Raw genomic sequence first — 19872 nt, forward strand, 5'->3', positions numbered from 1 at the left:
CCGTTCTAATACCTGTGAGCTCTCCGACACTCTGACACCCCCGATCCTTCTGTGACCCTGCGGGGCCTGGGGCCACGCTGACCCCGCGTGGGCTTCACCCTGGTTTAGCCTCTGGAGCAATGTCCCTCAGTGGAACAGACTTTTAAAAGTCCTGATTTTGTGCTCCGTTGCTCCGCCGCTTGCCGGGAGCCGGCCCCTCCCCCCGCGGTCTATCTTCCCGTCGTTTTAGATTCACTTCTCCGCCAGTCCTACCTTTCAGAAAGTGGTTGATTTTCTGTTTCTAGAGTTGCTGTTCTTCTTCTCTTCGCTCTCCCGTTGGATTTGTAGGTGTTTGCAATGTTTAGATAAGCTATCGAGCTGATCTCCTGCTACCTGATGTAGTCTCAGGCTGCTACTTCTCTGCCATCTTGACTCCTCCCTAACTAGTTTATTCTTAACAACAACTCTAAAAGTTTATTATTATCATTTTCAAATGTGAAAACTCTAGCCATATGACCTAGTCATCTTCTCTGTATAAGGAATTTTCCATTTGACTTGGGATTGAAAATAAGGCAGTATTAAAAAGCTGTTTTTCATGTAGCTATCTTGAACTCTGTTTGCCTCACAGTCTAAATTTTAAAGTAGAAAAGTGATTTCAGATATTTCAGTGACCCTGTTTTATTCCAAAACTGTCGTCACTCCATGATTGTCTTCTGGCTCTTGTTGAGAGATATTTTTTAACATGAATTGCTAAAATTATGCTTTTACTTAATGTTAATTAGGTGTAAATTCATCATGAATATAAGCAAACTCACTATAATAAATTTAATGGCTTTTCATAAGCATATAGGAAAGGTCAACCTTGATATAGAATGAAAGGTTTGGAAACATATTTTGTGATACCACTGGCCATAAAGGGGAAAAATAGTTGACTATAATTCTTTATTTAGTGAATTTTTTTTTTTGTGAGAATAATGTATTTTCAGGGAAGTTTGCTGGTTGTATTTACTTAACTTTTTTTTATAGGTAAAAAGAACTGATTAGTTTATTAGTAGGTACGGCATATGAGCTGTTTTATTTAATCCCTGTATGAACTGTCCTGAACTAATGCTATCACATGGTGTTCAATGGAAGGAGTAACAAAAATGATGGGATTATTGGTCTCTTTATGTTAAGACAGATTTCCCAGATCCAAACAGATGCACACAAGTATAATAATCTGATGTCTGTAATACTAGGCAGGATAATTTCATAGCCCTTTAGCGTTAGGCCAGATAGCTGTAGGATCTATCATGTGATATTTAAGTCACTGTAATAATGTTGGGGAAAATGGAACGAAGATTTCTATAAGCTCATGTTTTATTTGCTTCCACAACATGGTTTAAAGTATTTTTTTTTAAGTGAGAGGGTGCGTGTGTGCACACACAGGTGAGGGGCAGGGAGTGGGGAGAGATTGGTGGGCAGATGGTGGGGCAGAGGTAGAGACAGAGAGAATCTGAAGCATGCTCCACATTCAGTGAGGAACTAGATGACAGGCTTGATCTCACAATCCTGAGATCATGACCCAGCTGGGAATCAAGAGCTGGATGATTTACTGACTGAGCCACCCAGGCGCTTTATTTTTTTAAAGTAAAACTGGTTTCCTTGGACATAGTTTCAAATGAAGGTATTTGTTTTTGGTTAAGGGAGGAACAAATATTGCTTGTGAAGCTTGCTATATGATTGGTGACTACTTTATTGTATGAATAAAGGGTTTTATAGCAGCCAGCATATTCATGTTTTCTTCTGGAAAAATTATGTTTTACTTTGGTTTTTAAAATCTACATATGTATATTTTAAAATGTATGTAATTATTACTTCATATGTCTTGATAGCTTTACAAAAAGGCCCTGGTTTCCATACATAATAATTTTGTACTTAAGGGGTTAAAGCAACTTATTTATGTCTTTTTAGATATATACCATATGAAAATCAAAACTGCCGTATAAATGGGCTATTTGTAAATCCTATTACAATTACATTAGTTAATACTGGAATAGTAATCTTTGGAAATAGAATTGCTCCCTTATATCAAAAATCTAAGACCCTCTACAAAGCAGGGAACAACATGAAAATTGATTCTTTTTAGTAATTAAAAAGCTGAAGTTAAAAATATTTAGGATCTAGTATAATAACCAAAGGCTATAACCCCCAACTAGTCAAGCTGATATATCACTCAGCAGATAATCAATCAAACTGTAAGTACAAGTTCCCCTCACTTGTCTGAATGGCAAATTTCCTTTGTTGAGTTTTCCTTCCATTTAGTATAAAAAGTCAATGAATCTCTTGTTGTCAAATTCTTACCTAAAATGTAAATTTATATTTTAAATAATGAAACGTCTTTAAATAAAACATGAAAATCATGAAACTTTAATTTTATAGAAAATACTAAGTCAGTGAATAAAACAGGCAAATATTTTTGCCCTCACAGAGTATATATTATAATGGAAGGACTTAGCGAGAAAAAAAATGAATGAATGAATGAGTCAAACAAACCATTTAGTCTGACAGGTGGTGGATAAATGCTACGGATGGAAGGGCGCTGGGAAGACCAGGGCTTAAGTTGGGATTGCAATTTGTACAGGGTCACCAGGAAAGATCTTTACCATTAGGTAGCATTTCAGCTCACATCTGAAAAGGGTAATGCACAAGCCACTCAGGATTAAACTCTAAGTGTCATGAAGTAGGAGGGGGCATGGAGTATTTAAGAAATATCAAGGAAGACAGTGTGGTCAGAGGAGGGAGAGCAAGGGAGAGATGGAGAGAGAGTTAAGGGTGGTGCTGGGAGGCAGATCTGCAAGGCCTTGTAGACTACACGAGGACCTTGCCTTTTACTCTGAGTCAGAAAGCTACTTTGCTACATTGAGGATGGGTTTTACAGAGAATGGAATGAAGTTGGAAGCAGAAAGGTGTTTGAGGAGGCTGTCACAATAATCCACATGAAGAATGAAGAAGATGGCTTGGACACAGGCAGCAGACTTGGATAAGAAGTGGTCATGATGAGAAGCCAGACTCTGGAAAGATTTTGAATATTTGAGAGTATTTGCTGAGAATATTTGCTGATGGATTGGTTGTAAGCTGAGGGGAAAGGGATGATGGAGGAGGACTCTAAGGTTTTTGGCCTGGGAAATTGGAAGTGTGGGGGAGACCACAAGGAAGTCTGAGTTGGGGAGGTTAAATTTGACATACTGAGTGGAAATGTCATTGTTTTCCTTTTGTAAAAGGATAAAAACAACCTGAAACAAAATAAAAATCTTTTGAAAGCTTCTTCCAACCAGAACATAGTGCAGACCTTTGCTTGTACTTAAACATATCTGTTAATTTAATCTGCTTAATTTACCTCATATAATGCTAAATATTTTTTGGTGACTGTTAAAATAAAAAACTATTCAGGAAAAAAATATATTAGGAGTTAAAAAAATAAAATTATAAAGTATCCTTATGAATTGATTTCCCAATAGTTAATACTTTTTTTAAAAAAAGATTTTATTTATTTATTTGATAGAGACAGTGAGAGAGCACAAGCAGAGTGAGCGGGATAGAGAGAAGCAGGCTCCCTGTTGGGCAGGGAGCCCAACGTGGGGCTCGATCCCAGGAATCTGGGATCATAACCTGAGTCAAAGGCAGACCCTTAACCAACTGAGCCACCCAGGTGCCCCTCAATAGTTAAAACTTATACAAGATGCATTATTCGCTTGTTGAATAAGTATTTATCTAGTGCGCACTATGTGTGGTCCTGTTCTGGATATCAGGGATATTGAAATAAAAATGACAGACAAGGTTCCCTCCCTCATGGAGCTTATAGCAGGAGAGGCAGGCAGCAATTCATAAACAAATGTATAATAAGATTTCGTGTAGCAATCAAAGGTCACAAAGACAGAGTAGAGTATGAATATGGAATGTGACCTTTTAAGAAAGCTCTAAAGTAAGAATAAACCCCGGAGGAAAAACTCTTAAAATCCATTAAGTTTTTAGCAGTTACTATCCTACCAGGGCATTTTTGTTGTTGTTGTTAAAAGAATGTAAGTACACCTGATATTCAGAGAAAATTTTTGTGTTTATCTTCAGGATCTCAAAGGATCCTTTCCTTCAAAGGATACATCCATCTCTTAGTACTTCTGAATTTCATTTTACAAAGGAGTGAACATGCCCATTTTTATTAACTTTACAAAGACTCAAATGGGCAATAATAGTTATGATTGTTGCTACCTTTTATCTGATGCTTACTATATGTCAGATACTTTTATAAGTGTTGGACATTTCATCTGTGTGTGTGTGTATGAAGTAGTTACTATTATTAATTCCCCTTTTAATTCCCATTATCGTGGGTAAACTGAGGCATAGTGCAGTCATCTAGCTAGAAGGTGGAAGAACTGCATTCAAATAGGCAATCTGATTATCAGAGCCTGTACTGTTATACACAAATAACTTGTTAGGTGTTATGTATTGTTGTGTATACATAGTTGTACACAAATAACTACTGATCTGTATATTTAATACACTATTTTGTTAAAAACAAATATGCTAAATAAGTGAACTAAGTATAAACTCTCTATTCATTTGTTGCTTTTATTTACAGTGTGTACAAGGTGAAGAATCCATCATGGGTGGTCTTACCACTCTGGATAGGAAAGCCCTCTTACAACAGGGTTATGCAGACGTCCCTTACAATGCACAAAGTAGTATGAAAAAATCTGATGCTGTAAGTAAACCGGATCTTTACTTACTTGTTAAGCCATTAAGATAATTTACCCTCCAAGATTTTACAGACTTAGATTGAATAAATAATTGCAACAATTGAATTTGGACTGCGGTGGGTGTTCACTAATGTGTAAATTGAATCCTCATTTTTACAAATGGTTGATGTTTGGTATATTTACTGTGGAGAAATAGTCTTGAATCTTTGAGAGTTTGTGAAAATTTAGTTTATACTATTAAATGTTAATTGGCTGCTATTTTTGTCAGTGTGTTTATTTAACGTCACCCCTACCCCTAAAGTAACCTAGTTATTTTTTGAAAGTAGTAAGCTAATAAAACTAGGGAAATTTCAGCAAATTAAGGGAAAGGGGAAGAATAAAGTAATTTTTTTTTTTTTTTTAGAAAAAGGAAAGCAAAACTCTAGATTCTCAATATTAACTTTAAATTGTGTATTTGACAAAATCAACTAGATTTTTGGATGAGTATCACTTAGGCCAGTTCTGGTACAAATAGATAATTACATTTCTATAGCGTCCTGGGACAATCAGACCAAGCTGCTTCGAATTGGAGTCCACTGGTCACCCCAGACACCCCCAGATGATTAAGATCTTAGACATATTTGTAATGGATTATTGAGATTCCAGTATGTGGTGGTTCAAAAGTGGTTGGAAAACCAGTGGTTGGAAAACCCTGGTTTAGATAGCCTAAATAATAATAAAGCATTATGGTTTTAGATGGCTATATTATCATTACCGCAAAGAGGAAAGTCCATATATATTTTATTTGGATTACAGTCATCCAGAATAAAGTGTTCTCAGTTGACAGCAATGTGTAATCAGTGTCTGGATCATGGACTGATTTTCTGTGGATGACTCAAGTTGCTAATTTGTTCTAATTCTTGTACTGAAACAACATAAACATTGTTTTCTGTGTCTATTATTATTTAGATATTTAAGTTTAATAGAATAAGGAATATTACTAGGATTATACTAAAATTTTAAAAGCTACTTTTTAGGCAAAATAGTCTCCCAAATAAGGCTTATTTTAATATGTTCCTGAAGTTATACTTGAAATGGATGTTATTGATACTTAAGGCCCATTGGGAATGTTCTTGGTGTCATGCAAAGCCATCTGGGTGTTAGTGGATTTCTTGTACTTACAATCACTTTAATTCACTAAATTCAGCATCAAGTATTTTACTTTATTGTGGTAGCACATATTTATCATTTTTTTTTCTCAAGGACATGTTTATGTGAGTAAACTTTGAAAGCATTTGAAATTAGTACTGATTAATTTTTTAATTCTAGGTGGAAACTTTTTACTTTAATTTTTAACTACTTAATTGAACACCAGAATTAGTGAAACTTTGGTTTTCATATCGATCTCTTCTCGTTTGTTGTCATTTTTCAACATTATTAGATTCTTTGTGTTAGTGTGACTTCTGTTTCTAATCTGCTTTATGTTTACACAGACCTCAAAATCAATGTGCCTGAGGGTGGTTCTAACCTTTCCTGCAGTAAAGCCACCATAAATATCAACACTTAAGATGGGCTTTCTGCATGGGCTCTCTATTCATGAATCTCCCCTCTTCTGCTCGCTTCTGGGTTTTACACCTATGTTCTGGCTGAACTTTTCTGTACATAATTTCATATTTTAGTCAGTGTTCACCTTCATCACCCTTAGACAGAAGACACACTTTGCTGTGCCTATAAGTTACCATGTGTTTTTTAACTTTTTATTTTTATTTTTTTTAAATATTTTATTTATTTGACAGAGAGAAATCACAACTAGGCAGAGAGGCAGGCAGAAAGAGAGGAGGAAGAAGGCTCCCCGCGGAGCAGAGAGCCTGATGTGGGGCTCCATCCCAGGACCCTGGGATCATGACCTGAGCCGAAGGCAGAGGCTTTAACCCACTCAGCCACCCAGGCGCCCCGTTTTTTAACTTTTTAATTACTGTTTTAAATTTGTACTAAACAAAAATCATTATAAAGTGTCATGAGCTTAGACAACATCAGATGCAGTTATATGTTAAATGATGTGAACTATATTTATATGGGGGTGTTTGGATGTGTGAGCTGTATTTTAATTTCTACTACCTCCCTCCCCCAGAAAAGCCAAATTCAATTATAGGTTAACGTTTAAATAATTGCACCCAAATTTCCAGGTTTCTTAAGAGTTTCTATAATACGCCTTTACTCATTCTTACTTGAATGTTGTGTCCATTTTGAATAGAGTGCTGTCCTTAATGTTACAAAGCCTCTATCATATGCTACATTATTGTACTTGATTTCATTTACTGGAGTGATCGACGGAGATGACAGTAATTTACAGTGTAAAAATAGAGCAAGCTTTATTTTGACCCCTTAATTTTTTTAACATCTTTTATTTACTCTTCAAAAGAAACATTTTAGTAAATATAGTTACATTATGATCTAATTGGAATTAAATGATTACTAATTTTTCAATTTGGTATAACCTAAAATGTAGTAAAAGTATTTTCAAATGAGTTGGAAAAGCAAAAACCAGTGTGAAGATAATTTAATCAAACCAGTAATTGAGAAAAGTTGATCAATGGATATTATGCATAGAAAATATTATGCTTTTAATGATGGGAGACTTTTGAAAGATTTTTATTTTAGATTTTTGATGAAGGGTTGAAGGATTCCAATTCACTTTTCGCTTCATCTACTATGAACAGTTTTAGAACAAACTCTTTTTTTGTCAATGTTGGTATTCTTCTTGGAGCACGTAAAAGTGCCTCTTACAAGGCATCTGCCAGGAAGGGGATATCATAGTCTCCTCCTTCTCTGTTCTGGCTTTGTGAAATTCAGAGGCAGTGCATGGAAATCTCTGATGATTTCTACCGAAATTGAAGTGCAATATTTTTTAGGAAATAAATCATCGTATTTTCATATTAAATAATTGGGATTTGTTTTAATTAATGATGGATATAGTAATCTCTATTTAAGAAGAAAGTTGGAAATTTAACATATATTTTAGGGTCTTTGTGTTAACTACAGTGTTGTTCTGTTTTACAGATAATGAAATTTTTAAAATTTTCTTTTTTCAGGAAATGGTGGCTACAGAGAGGAAGAAACAGACTGTGGCAGAGCAAGTGATGATAGACCACTTATCTAGGTGAGAGTTAGTAGTAATGAGTGAAAGAAACCACTCAGAAAGTTTTCATTAATTTTTTTTTTTATCTTTAGTCAATCAACGGGTGGCTAACTCCAAGGTTCCCACACGTTCTCTGTTCACTGCACTCACAATGTTGTAGTGATGGGTTTTTACAGCATTCCTTGGCCAGTCGAAAGACTCAACAGTTGTCTTTGTTAAGTATTTTTCTCTAAATAACTTAAGTATTTACTTCATAACAACTTAATGGCCTTTTCAAAAAAATAATATGCCTAGATTAAAAGAAAAATATCTTTACTTCATTCTTAAATAGCCACAGTTGCTTGTATGCACCCTGTGGTGCACGGCACAATCTCTCCAACTTTAGAATTGTTGAGGATGATGTCACTTCACTTTCTTTCTTTTTTTTTTTTCTTTTTATTCATTTATTTGTTTATTTACAGCATAACAGTGTTCATTGTTTTGGCATCACACCCAGTGCTCCATGCAGTACGTGCCCTCCCTATTACCCATGACCTCGTTCCTCAACCTCCCCCCCACCCCCCGCCCCTTCCAAACCCTCTGGTTGTCTGGTCACTTCACTTTCAATTCCACATGGCACTTGCTGTTCATCATGGCAACTGTAGAAAACCCAGCCCTGCAAACGTTTGACCTCACTGAAAGGGTACTGTAGCATGATATCTTGATGAAACTGTGAATTACTTTAAGCTAATAGTTAATGTAGTCTCCAACAAATATCAACTGTATTGCTTTCAAAAATTAAAAATATCCCACATAGTCCCTGTGAGTTCCCAGTGGCACCCTGGAGTGACGTGGTGTACAGTTTGGGAACTGTGGGACTGTTAAAAATTTTAAACTTAATCTGAAGTCTCATAACTCTTAGGAAACTGCGAAAAGGATAATTACCTGCTGTGCTAAAAATTGCATGATAGTATGTAAATATTGTAGGATTTCAGAGAAAGGCTGAAATAGTCTAGAAAGTTTTCAAGGAAGAAGTAAGACATATGGTTAGCTTTGAAAAAAATTATTTAGGTAGTAGAAAGGTATTCTACATGCATGTTTTTCAGCAACTGTCTTGAAATAATTAATTATACTTAAAATCTTCAATGTTCCTCTTCCGTTATCTCTTGAACTCATTTTGTTGATGTTTTTACTCACACTGTGCCACGGCAGTATGTCCTCATAAGATAACCCATTGTGGCAGCCACGTTGCCCAACTAATGGTGATTTCTCCATTCTCATTTACTTGACCCATCAGCAGTATCTCTCTCTTATTGAAAACTTTCTCCTCTTTGAAATACTTTCTTCTTTCCCATTGGCTTCCTACACGCAATACTTAGCTGGTTTTCCTCCTTCTGCTCCTTCTCAATCTCTACCCCTGGTTCCTTTTCATTACATGGGAATACACTGGGCTCCATTCTTAGACTTTTCTACATTGACTTTCTAAGTGATCTCATCCAGTATCATGCCTTTAAAAAGCATTCATACATTGACGCTTCCTTGATTTGAGGTACCAACATCACATTTGCCAATCTGGGCTACTGGAAATTCTTTCACTCCTTCCCCCATGACCAAATCCTCTTTGATTTTCCTCCAACACAGCTCCATTCTTTTAGGTTTTACAAACCTAAAATCTTGGTGATGCTTTTGATGCCTCTCTTTTTCTCAAATCCCATATTCAGTTTTCATCAGTCACTCTCAGTTCTACCATCAAAATAAATTTACTCCTTCTGCTGCCATCATCCCTGTTCACAACATCATCTTCTTTCTTCTGGATTACCGTCACTTTCTAACTGGACTCATTGTGCTTGCACTTGCCCTTCATTGCTCTATTCTTAACCCAGTGGCCAGAGTACATCTATTAAAAAGTGAGGCAGATCAAACCCTCCAGTAATTTCCCATCTTAGAGTAAAATCTGTGTATTGGTTATGTATTATGACAAAAACTACAGTGAATAAATAGAACTCATGTATCTTCAGATCAACTGTCCAGGCTAGGCTTAGCCAAGTGGCTCTTGCTTTTTACTTTGGCCAGTTGTACATGAACAAAGCAGTGATCTCCATTCTGAGCTTAGGCCTTAAGAAGCCTTACGTGTTTCCACTTACCTTTTGAGCTTTTGCCATATTTGTGAGAAGAACACAGCTTGGTTAACCCACTGAACTAAAGAAGAACATGACTCTGCAACTGCAGCCAGGCCACTTAGTCAAGATTATGCTAGATGAGCAGATCCCCAGCCAACCCACACTTACATGACTTAGTTTAGTTGCCATCAGTAGAGCCATCCAGCTATATATAATTGGGCAAAGCAAGTCAAATGGCTAAGCTCAAAGCGAGAGCATGGGAAATTGGTCCTGCACACCTATAATGAGGCCATGGCAAGGATGTGGATCAGGAGTGCTAAAAAATTATGGTCAATAATATAGCTTACCCAACCCCTACATCATCTGTCCACCATTAGAACTTGGACTACTTTTCCTACTTCTCTCCTTGTCTGTTCTGCTCCAGCCATTCATCTTCCTTTCTGTTCTGGAACATACCAGGTTCACTCCTGTGTTAGGTGTTTTGCATATACTTTCCCCACTGCTTGGAATGCTTTTCCCCCCGGAAATCCATATGGCTGCTTACTTACTTTGCTTCATGTTTTCATTCAGGAGTCACCAGCACAGTGTCTATTTGTTTAAAGAATAACAAGAGAGAGACATGGAGCTCAGAGTTCTCTCAAAAATTTTGATATATCTTTAGATAACACTTATGGAAAAAGAGTTTGATAGGAATATTCACTTTTTTGTGGCTAGTATTTTTTAATTATTAAATGTATTCATTCAGTATCTGGAAAATGTGTAATTCTGACAGTAGTGTGAATTTGTATTTGTAGATGAGCTTTTCCAGTTGCTAATAAATATGTGAATGCTAGAGTAGAGCATTATCATACTGAGTTCTCAGATTTCATGTTCTCCTATATAGGGCTGTAATCAGTGATCCAGAACAAAACCTACCCACTGAGAGACCAGAAAGTGCTCCTGTCTTTCCAGATTCAAAGACAGCGCCTCTTCGATTTAGGAAAAGAACACTACATGAAACTAAGTAAGAAAATTTTACTTGTATCAAATGAAGATATACTACATTATAAATGAATTTTTAAAAAATGTACTTTTATGTCTAACTGAAAAGATTTTTTTGGCTCGTTTTTGTTTTTTTCTATATAAAGGAAAGTGGAGTTTTTGGAGTTCCGATTCCAGTTTTACCACTTTAAGTTATAGGGTAGATTTTACCCTCCAGCTTTTTTATTAGTAATTTAGGAATAACAGTTACAACGTAGGAGATAATATATGTGAAAATACAGATATAGTAACTGAGATATTTGTATGTACTGAATCCAATCACATATTCAAAATTATTATTGCTTATAAGTTATTATTATTATTATTTTGCCTTTTACTTTGTAACTTATAAAATCTTTGGACTTTCACAGTTTTTGGGTGTAGTCCCCTAAATTTCTCAACAACTTCACTGGTAGTTGATGGCTAGCCTCAGCATTAAAAGACATAGACAATTGACCAGTTTCTGCAGCAATTCTTTCATATTTTCAGACTGCTATAAATGCCAAAAAGTTATTAGAACCGTTATTTTTTTTGTCTCATTCTTGTTTTCTGGAAGACTACTTACAGTCTTTGTAATATTATTTGTATTTGTATTTGTATTTGTAAAGATATTTGTAATATCTTTAAATATTAAAAGATATCATGTATCAATTTCCTATGGTTGCTGTAACAAATTACCACAAACAATATTTAAAACAACACAAATTTATTCTCTTACAGTTCTGGAGGTCAGATGCCTAAAATCAAGGTGTTGACAGGGCTGCATTCCTTCTGGAGGCCTCGGGGAGAATCTATTTCCTTGCCTCTTTCAACTTCTAGAGGCTTCCTTTATTCCTTGGCTCATGGCCCTTCGCTGCATGTTCAAACCCAGCAACAGCTGTGTTTTATCACTCTGATCCTTTTTTTTTTTTTTTAAAGATTTTATTTTTTTATTTGAGAGGGAGTGGGAGAGCAAGAGCATGAGCAGAGGGAGAATCAGGGGCATTTCAGAGATGATGAGACTTTAAAGTTCATTGGAACCAAATTTCTACCAAGAGCTTGAATCACTTCTATAACATATTTGATTACTGGTTGTCCAACTTCCTCAACTTTCTCAGTGAATGGAAACCCACTCTCACTAAGCAGCTCATTTTTTTGTTGTTGTTAAAGGTTTTATTTATTTATTTGTCAGAGAGAGAGAGCACAAGCAGGGGGAACGGCAGGGAGAGGGAGAAGCAGACTCTCCACTGAGCAGGGAGCCCATCACAGGGCTCTATCCTAGGACCCTGTGATCATGATCTGAGCTGAAGCCAGACACTTAACTACTGAACCAGGCACCCCTCTGACATTCTTCTTCTATAGTCAATATATCCCTCTGCGTTCTTCTCATAAAGACCCTTGCAATTGCTTTGAATCCAGCTGGATAACTCCAGATAATCTCCTCATCTCAAGGTCTTGAATTACATATGCAAAGTCCCTTTTACCATACCATGTAATTATAACATATTTACATGTTCTGAGGTGTAGGATACGGACAACTCTAGAGGGTTAACATTTAGCTAACACATCTAAATGTCTCTTTTTTAAAGTAAGCTTTTACTGAAATAAAATATATGTTCACAAAGTATACACATTTTAAGTGTACAGCATAGGGATGTCCACAAACTGAACGATACGCACATACCTAGTTCCTAGATCAAGAAATAGAGTATTACTAGTACCTCAACGACTTCCCTGTGCTGCCTCCCACTTACTGTCCACTTCCTCTACCATACCGGCTTAGCCCCTCTGTCCTGATGGCATGATGGTAACTGCCTTGTTATACACTTACTGAAATCACATCACAAAATTTGGACGCTAGGTATCTGACTTCTTTCAACATGTTCATGAGTTTATCCCTATCATTTGTTTTTGTCTTTTATTCTCATTGCCGTACAGTATTTCATAGTATAAATATACAACAATTTATTCACAGAAGTTGATGAACATTTGGCCTTTTAAGAATGATGCTTCCATGAGGTGCCTGGGAAGCCTCTGCCTTCAACTCAGGTCATGATCCTGGGGTCCTGGGATAGAGCCCTGCATCGGGCTCTTTGTTTGGCAGGGAGCCTGCTTCCTCCTCTCTCTCTGCCTGCCTCTCTGCCCACTTGTGATCTCTGTCTGTCAAATAAATAAATAAATAAAATCTTAAGGGAAAAAAAAAAGAATGATGCTTCCATGAACTTTGGTGCATGTTTTTTGGTGAACACATGTACTCATTTCTGCTCAGGACATACTTAGAAGTAGAATCGCTGAACCATTTAGTATGCATATGTTCAGCTTTAAAAAATACCGCCAAATAGTTTTTCAAAGTGGTTGCTGCAAATTAGCATTCCCACCAGGAGCAGTAAAAGTCGTATTTTGGTCTTTATCTTGTCTGATTCTTATTCTCGTATTGGTTAAAAGCTGGGGTAGAGAGAAGTGTTTGATACTACTTACTGGATACCTAAAACACTCACACAGAACTTTCCATTTATAATATAAATGTCTTATTTACTTCTTTTATCTTTTCAAGGAGACTGTAGGCTCCTTGAAGCTATTACTTCAACCTATCACTGTTAAATTGAATTCTATTCACCTTTGAGAAGCAATATAACGTAATGGTTATGAGCAAGATCGGGCTCTGTCATGCTCTAATTATATGACTCTGTAAAATTTGTTTGTAAGATGGGATAATAGTACTTACTTCATGGAGTTCCTGCAAGTATTGAATGAACCAACGTGCATTTAAGTGATTTTAATAATGACTAGTGTCTAGGGAGTTCTTAATAAATGGTAGCTGTTATCATTGCTGCTATTTTCTTGGCCTTTAGAGTTTTTTTCAGGCATTTAGTGAGCATTCAATAACACTAATAAATACTAAGGGATTAAATACTAATGGATTAAATTGAATTGAGAAGACAAGTCTTTCATGGTTCCCGTCTGTGTTCACAGACTCCTTTGGTCCACAGGCTCTCGTTGTCTGTATCCTGCTTATTTTTCAGAGACCTTGATTTTAGAGGTATTGCTTTTCAAGATCCCAATGACCCACACACTTACTATTTACATTATTACAGTTTCATTATACCTGCAGCTTTATTGGAGTTCCATAAAATTATTTGGGAAGGAGAGTAAAGATATGCCAGCAATTCTTCAGATTTCTTATTATAAAGGAGTTTCCTAGTAATAGGATGCTGAAGTGTGGACATTTGGGTTTTACTTCATATTATTAAACAGAATTTTAGGACTAGCAATCTCTGTGAGATCATTCGGTGCCATCGGAAGGCCATCACGATTACACAGCTGATCTGAGGTCTTTATAGCTAGACTTATTCGAGGCTAGAACCTCATCTAGCACCTTTTCCACCATTCTGTTATTTTGATAAGGCATGTTTTCAGCTACCCATGACTGAAAACTTGAGGGATAGTGACTTAAACAAATCGGGATATGTTTTCCTGTAAAACCAGCTGCCTGGAGGTAGCATTGGTTTTAGTTCAGTGGTTCAGTGATGACACAGCTCTGGGCTGTCTTCCTCAAGACCTTATTGGCCTTCTGACATGGTTGCCTGATGGCCACAGTGGCTCTGAGCCTCATAGCCCTGCCACGTTCACAGGCAAGAACTATTCCCATGCCACTCTTTTATCAGGACAAAAGAAAGTCTTCCCTTGAAGATTATTGGCAGAACTTTGTCCCTTAGTCACCTCTAATGGAAAGAGGCTAGAAAAACAAATTAGATGATTGGAGGGGGGCAAAGGAGAACAGGGTTAGAAATGGCTGCCTGGTAGCACTGTAATAGGACCCGTTACAGATGTGCTGTTTACTTGAGTAGCACTTTGGTACTATACATTCCAACACAAAAGTTATGCGGGTATTATACACTATATCTCAGGGTTTTTCCCTCTGAGTCTGCTTCAGTTAGCTAGCACTCTAAAAAAGAAAGAGGTTTATAACTTCATCTTCATTCTGTATATTTCAACATATCAACATAACCCCTTTATACTTTATCTTTTATGTCAATATCCAGTATAGGAAACTTTAAACTCATTATTGACAAATGTATTTCTTAACAGGATAAGAACCCATTCTACATTAACTGAAAATATGCTTTCTCATAAAGTACAATTTGATGGTAGGATCATATCAAGGTAATTGTGATTTTATTAAACTTTTAATCCTATGATTATAAAACAATATTCTCTTCAAATAGAAATAACAGTAATGACACTGATTAAGTTTGCCACATTTAAATGCAAAATGTGAATTTAGAATGAATGTTTTTAGAAATATATACTAATATGTTACAACAATTATAGGAACTATGAAGCTATACATAAGGCATTTTAATTAGAAGTTATCTAAAAAATAGTTTTAAAATGGCTTTCAAAAAGAAACTTAGAAATGACTTTTTTAAAGATATGTAGTACTTACTAGAAGATGGTAAAGGATTTAAAAATTAACCTTTATGTAAGGTGTTTTCTTTGCTTTTCTTTTAAGGGCTTGAATTAATAGTAGATTATTGATAGGTGCAGGACAGTGAGAAGGAAGATGATTCTCAAATCTGTTATCTCTGTGTTACAAACTTCCAATCATACACAATACTGATGTTCCTTATGTATATTAAAGGTGAAGTATGTTTTAAAAGTTATCAAGTTTGTTCAGTCTTTGACAAAAATAAGTATCTATCCTTCAGTGACTTTTTGCAAGGTCAGCATTTTTAAAGGTGTTTCACTCTATCTTAAAAGTCTATGTCAAAATATTAATCTACATTATAATATATCTATATCCTATCACTGTAAGGTAAAGCCTTTTTCTCCATCCAAATCTTACTTAAACTGACACTTCAGCAAGCCATACCATTTTCCCTGTAGCTTCCCATAACCCTCGCTCATTGCCACACATTTAAGGGAGTTGTGTGTTCTTTGACATACATAATGCTGGTTTATTATTTAATTTGACAATTACCCTTATTTGAAATCTTTAATATCACTCTGTTTTTCTAGAAATGGACATGATGCCTGCAGAGAGCTGGTTGGGTTCTTTTTTGCTCATGACCAGTCCCTAACAATTTATGAATATCGGCAATTTGGGAAAAATAGGTATGCCCTAAAATATTGTTACAACTCTCAAGATGATTACTTCTGAGAGAAGCAGAATAACTTCACGTATTTGTCATTTAACTTCTAGAACAAGTGTGCTTCCTTTTATTCAAAAAAACATTTATAGTCATCAGTGTGGACGAAGAAAAGGAAAACAATACCAACTTGGAGATTTTTATATTGTAAGTGAAGTGTATATGTATGCAAATGTTTTAATGCCAGATGCTGAATTTTGTGAGATGGTGTTGGGGGTTAGAAAGAACAGGGTTTCTAGTTTTCAATTTATTATCTCTACTCCTTATAGAGCAGGGCTGATGGTTGATCTTTCCCCAGGAGGTTCTGCCTCCCAGGTCCAGATTCCAGTGGTCTGAATGTAAACATATCACGTTAATTCCTTGTAACACGCCATTCCCTCCCTCACAATTTTGCAGTATAAGTTTGGGAGGGCTTGTCTCTTGGTACTTCTGAAGGCCTGACAAGGCTGTAACACTGGGTAATTGGCTATTTCAATAGTCCTGGGAGTAATGGTCCACATCATGCAGGCTTATCTCCTGTAGATGCATGTTCTTCTCTATATGGAGGGATACTTGGCCTCTGGAGCTGTCACATGTCCAATAGCGTCTCCGCCTTGTGATTTCCCCACCTCACACAACTCCTGACTTGTGGTGCAGAACAAGGATTCCCTCGAATGGGTTGATCATGGGTAATATTACAATTTGTGTAGTGCTCTTAAATTATTATGTTCACATTATCTCATGCATAAAATTTAGCACTATCCACAGTGACCATCCATGTAACAAATATCTACTCATCGGCCAAGCATTGGAGATAGACCAGTGAATAAGTTAAATCAGTTCCCTACTTGCAGGGAGCTTACCGTCCAATGGGAAATACAGTCAAATAGGAGGGCCAGACCAGAGGGGCAATGATTCAGTTTTGTTGGGTTGAAGAAAGCTTCCTGGAGACAGTGCCCCCTAATACTGATCTAGAAAAGGCGTTAGGTAGGCTGGGATAGGTAGACAGGAGAGGATAGGAAAAGGCTTCCAGGGGGAGGAGACAGCTCACTGAAAGAACAGAAGCGTGGAAGAGCTTGGCTTAGTTGGAGACTTGGAAGTCGTTCAGTCTGGCAGAACTTTAGTTCAAGGTCGGAGTTGGCAAAAAATGAGTCAGAGTTCGAATGCCTGGTGGCTCAGTTGGTTAAATGTCAGCCTTCAGTTCAGGTCATGATTCCACAGTCCTGGGATCGAGTTCCATATGGGGTTTCCTGCTCAGCCGGGAGCCTGCTTCTCCCTCTGCCTCTGCCCATCCTCCTGCCTGTGCTCTCTCTCTCTCTTTCTGATGAGTAAATAAAATCTTAAAAAAAAAAAAAGAGAGATGAGTCAGAGCTTATTAAGAGTAGCCTTATACTAAAGAGTCATCTAAAACGTATTGGGGAGTTATTGAAAGATGAGAGGTGGATGGACTGAGGGGAGCTGACATTATCAGGTTTGTGATTTAGAAAGAAAGATCTCTCTGGTTACAAGATGGGGAGTGGATTGAAGACCAAAAGAAAGAACCAGATTGGATTGAATTCTATTAATTAGGAAGGAGGTTATAGCAACCTAAATTAGGCAAGTGGCTGTGATCATGAAGCTAATTAGAAAAAAATTTTAAAGTCTTCAGGAAGGGGGCGCCTGGGTGGCTCAGTGGGTTAAAGCCTTTGCCTTCAGCTCAGGTCACAATCCCAGGGTCCTGCGATCCAGCCCCGCATCGGGTTCTCTGCTCGGCAGTGAGCCTGCTTCCCTTTCTCTCTCTCTGTCTGCTTCTCTGCCTACATGTGATCTCTGTCTGTCAAATAAATAATAAATAAAATCTTAAAAAAAAAAATAAAGTCTTCAGGAGGGAGAATCAAGATATGTTGTGACTGGTTACATGAGGGTTTGGGGGTGAGGAAGAACTTTACATCTTAAACTTGGATTAAGTATACCAGACATATGTCACTCTGGCCTGCCTCTTGAGAGCTAGAGAAAATCAGCTCCAAATCCCATTTCATATACCTGTATACAGAATGTTAGTGTCTATCCCAACGTTAAAGTTACCTCTGGCTCTGAACTGCTGCTCGAAAATTTTAGTACAGTTTATGACTTATTCTTACTAACCTGTTCTATGTTACTTGAACCTGGTGTAGAACTCTGCTTCCTTTTATGATTTCCAAGAAAGAGTGAGGTGGAGGGGTGAGGGGAGGAGGGATAGAGAATGGAATGGAAGGATGAGGGAAGAAAAAAAAGGAAAAAGAAGGGAGGGAACCCTTCCCTCATATGTATAGTGTTGAGCTATACATATGAGCCTTTGTGTGGCAGACATTTTGAAGGGAATTATAGAGGGAGGTTTATACTGCAGCAGAGTAAGCAGCTTATAATTTGTTATTAGACATTCTTTTTTTAAAAAATACGGCCCTTAAACATTTCCTGTGGTATAGGTCCTCCTCTCCCATTTTCGGACACCTCCCATCTCTTGTTCTTCCCACAGTCTTCCATTTCTTTATGCAGAAATACTTGGCTTATTTTTCTTTTTTGTGGAGGTGCGGGCAGTTCTTGTCTGCCTTCCAGCTGTTACTCTGGAACTTCTCTTTTCACTTCTGTATGCCCCACCACGGTGTTTCTCCGATCCTCCCTACAAGAAATTTTTAGTGCTAGCTATTAAGATAATACTCGTCTACACATGCGCATGAGCCCACAGACGCTCATGCATAGAAGTGCACCCACAAGTTCACTCGCAAGCATGCACCTGTTGCTTTGGACCGGCTCAGAGCTCTTCGATGCACCTAACTCACACGGCGGTGCACACGTGCATATGCTCACAGACACTACCCTGCGATACCTCTCACATAGTCTCCTTAATCACATAATGTAATCATTTCAAGAGAATTGACACACAGTTTAAAGAATGGAGAGAGTACTGTTGTTACAATTTTTTTAAGTAAATGCTCCTGGAAAAAGGAGAGGAAAGAAATCTCTCCCCTTATTTTCAAGAGAGGTAATTCAGCCCCTTATTTTGAATTTGTGTTTGTCCCTATTTTACCGTACTTACTTGAGCAACTCAGAAATTAAAATAATAACTTTCTAACTTTGGATTAGGGATTTTTTGATAGGAATGTTTTCACCAAAACCTTGCTGTTCCAACTAGGTTATAATTAGTTTTACATTTATGTGATGGTTGTTGTCAAAAGACCAGGTGTAAGAGGGTGATGAATCTATTAGGTTATCAATTTGCTGTGCATCTTTCTGTGAATCAGGAGTTCTATTTCTGAACCAAGAGGTGTCATGATTTCTTTTCTTTTTTTTTCCCCAAGATTTTATTTATTTGAGAGAGAGAGTGAACAAGAGAGAGCATGAACCGGCAGAGGGAGAAGGAGAAGCAGGCTCCCCACTAAGCAGGGAGCCTGATGCAGGGCTTGACCCCAAGACCCTGGGATCATGACCTGAGCCGAAGGGTGCCCCAGGGATGTCATAATCTCAATTAAAATAACTTGTCCTTTCTTCCTCTGATTCATAAAAAATTGGAGTCCTTATTTTTTTCACATCAATTGTTAAATCTAGTATCATTCTAATTGAGAGATTGATTGGGAAATTATTTCCTTTATTTTTCAATATTATTAGCTGAAGCCTGTGTGGTTTCTAAATATTCTCTAAATATACTTTTTAAAAATCAGTATAAAAGTATACCATATCAGATATAATGAGAATTGAATTTTTAAAATTTTAAAATTAGTATCAAAATTTTAAAATTAGTGTTGTTGTATTTCACTCTTTATATACTTTCTAGTTTAAAGAATTCATCTGTTAAT

General features: G+C 36.9%; 1 protein-coding gene across 8 annotated transcripts in view; it reads left to right on the forward strand.

Moving 5' to 3' along the window:
* Positions 1-19872, forward strand: part of CAPS2 (calcyphosine 2) — a 56126-nt gene that overhangs the window by 17921 nt on the left and 18333 nt on the right. For 7 of the 8 annotated variants that reach the window (XM_046012849.1, XM_046012847.1, XM_046012853.1 and 4 more), the window contains 6 exons: positions 4598-4720; positions 7787-7854; positions 10816-10935; positions 15021-15095; positions 15951-16046; positions 16135-16228. In XM_046012849.1, the coding sequence (XP_045868805.1) occupies positions 4598-4720; positions 7787-7854; positions 10816-10935; positions 15021-15095; positions 15951-16046; positions 16135-16228 (576 nt within the window). The remainder of the gene's footprint in view (positions 1-4597; positions 4721-7786; positions 7855-10815; positions 10936-15020; positions 15096-15950; positions 16047-16134; positions 16229-19872) is intronic. The other variant, XM_046012851.1, reaches the window with a different exon arrangement.

This window comes from Meles meles, chromosome 7, assembly GCF_922984935.1.
Source record: "Meles meles chromosome 7, mMelMel3.1 paternal haplotype, whole genome shotgun sequence".
Lineage (NCBI taxonomy): Eukaryota > Metazoa > Chordata > Mammalia > Carnivora > Mustelidae > Meles > Meles meles.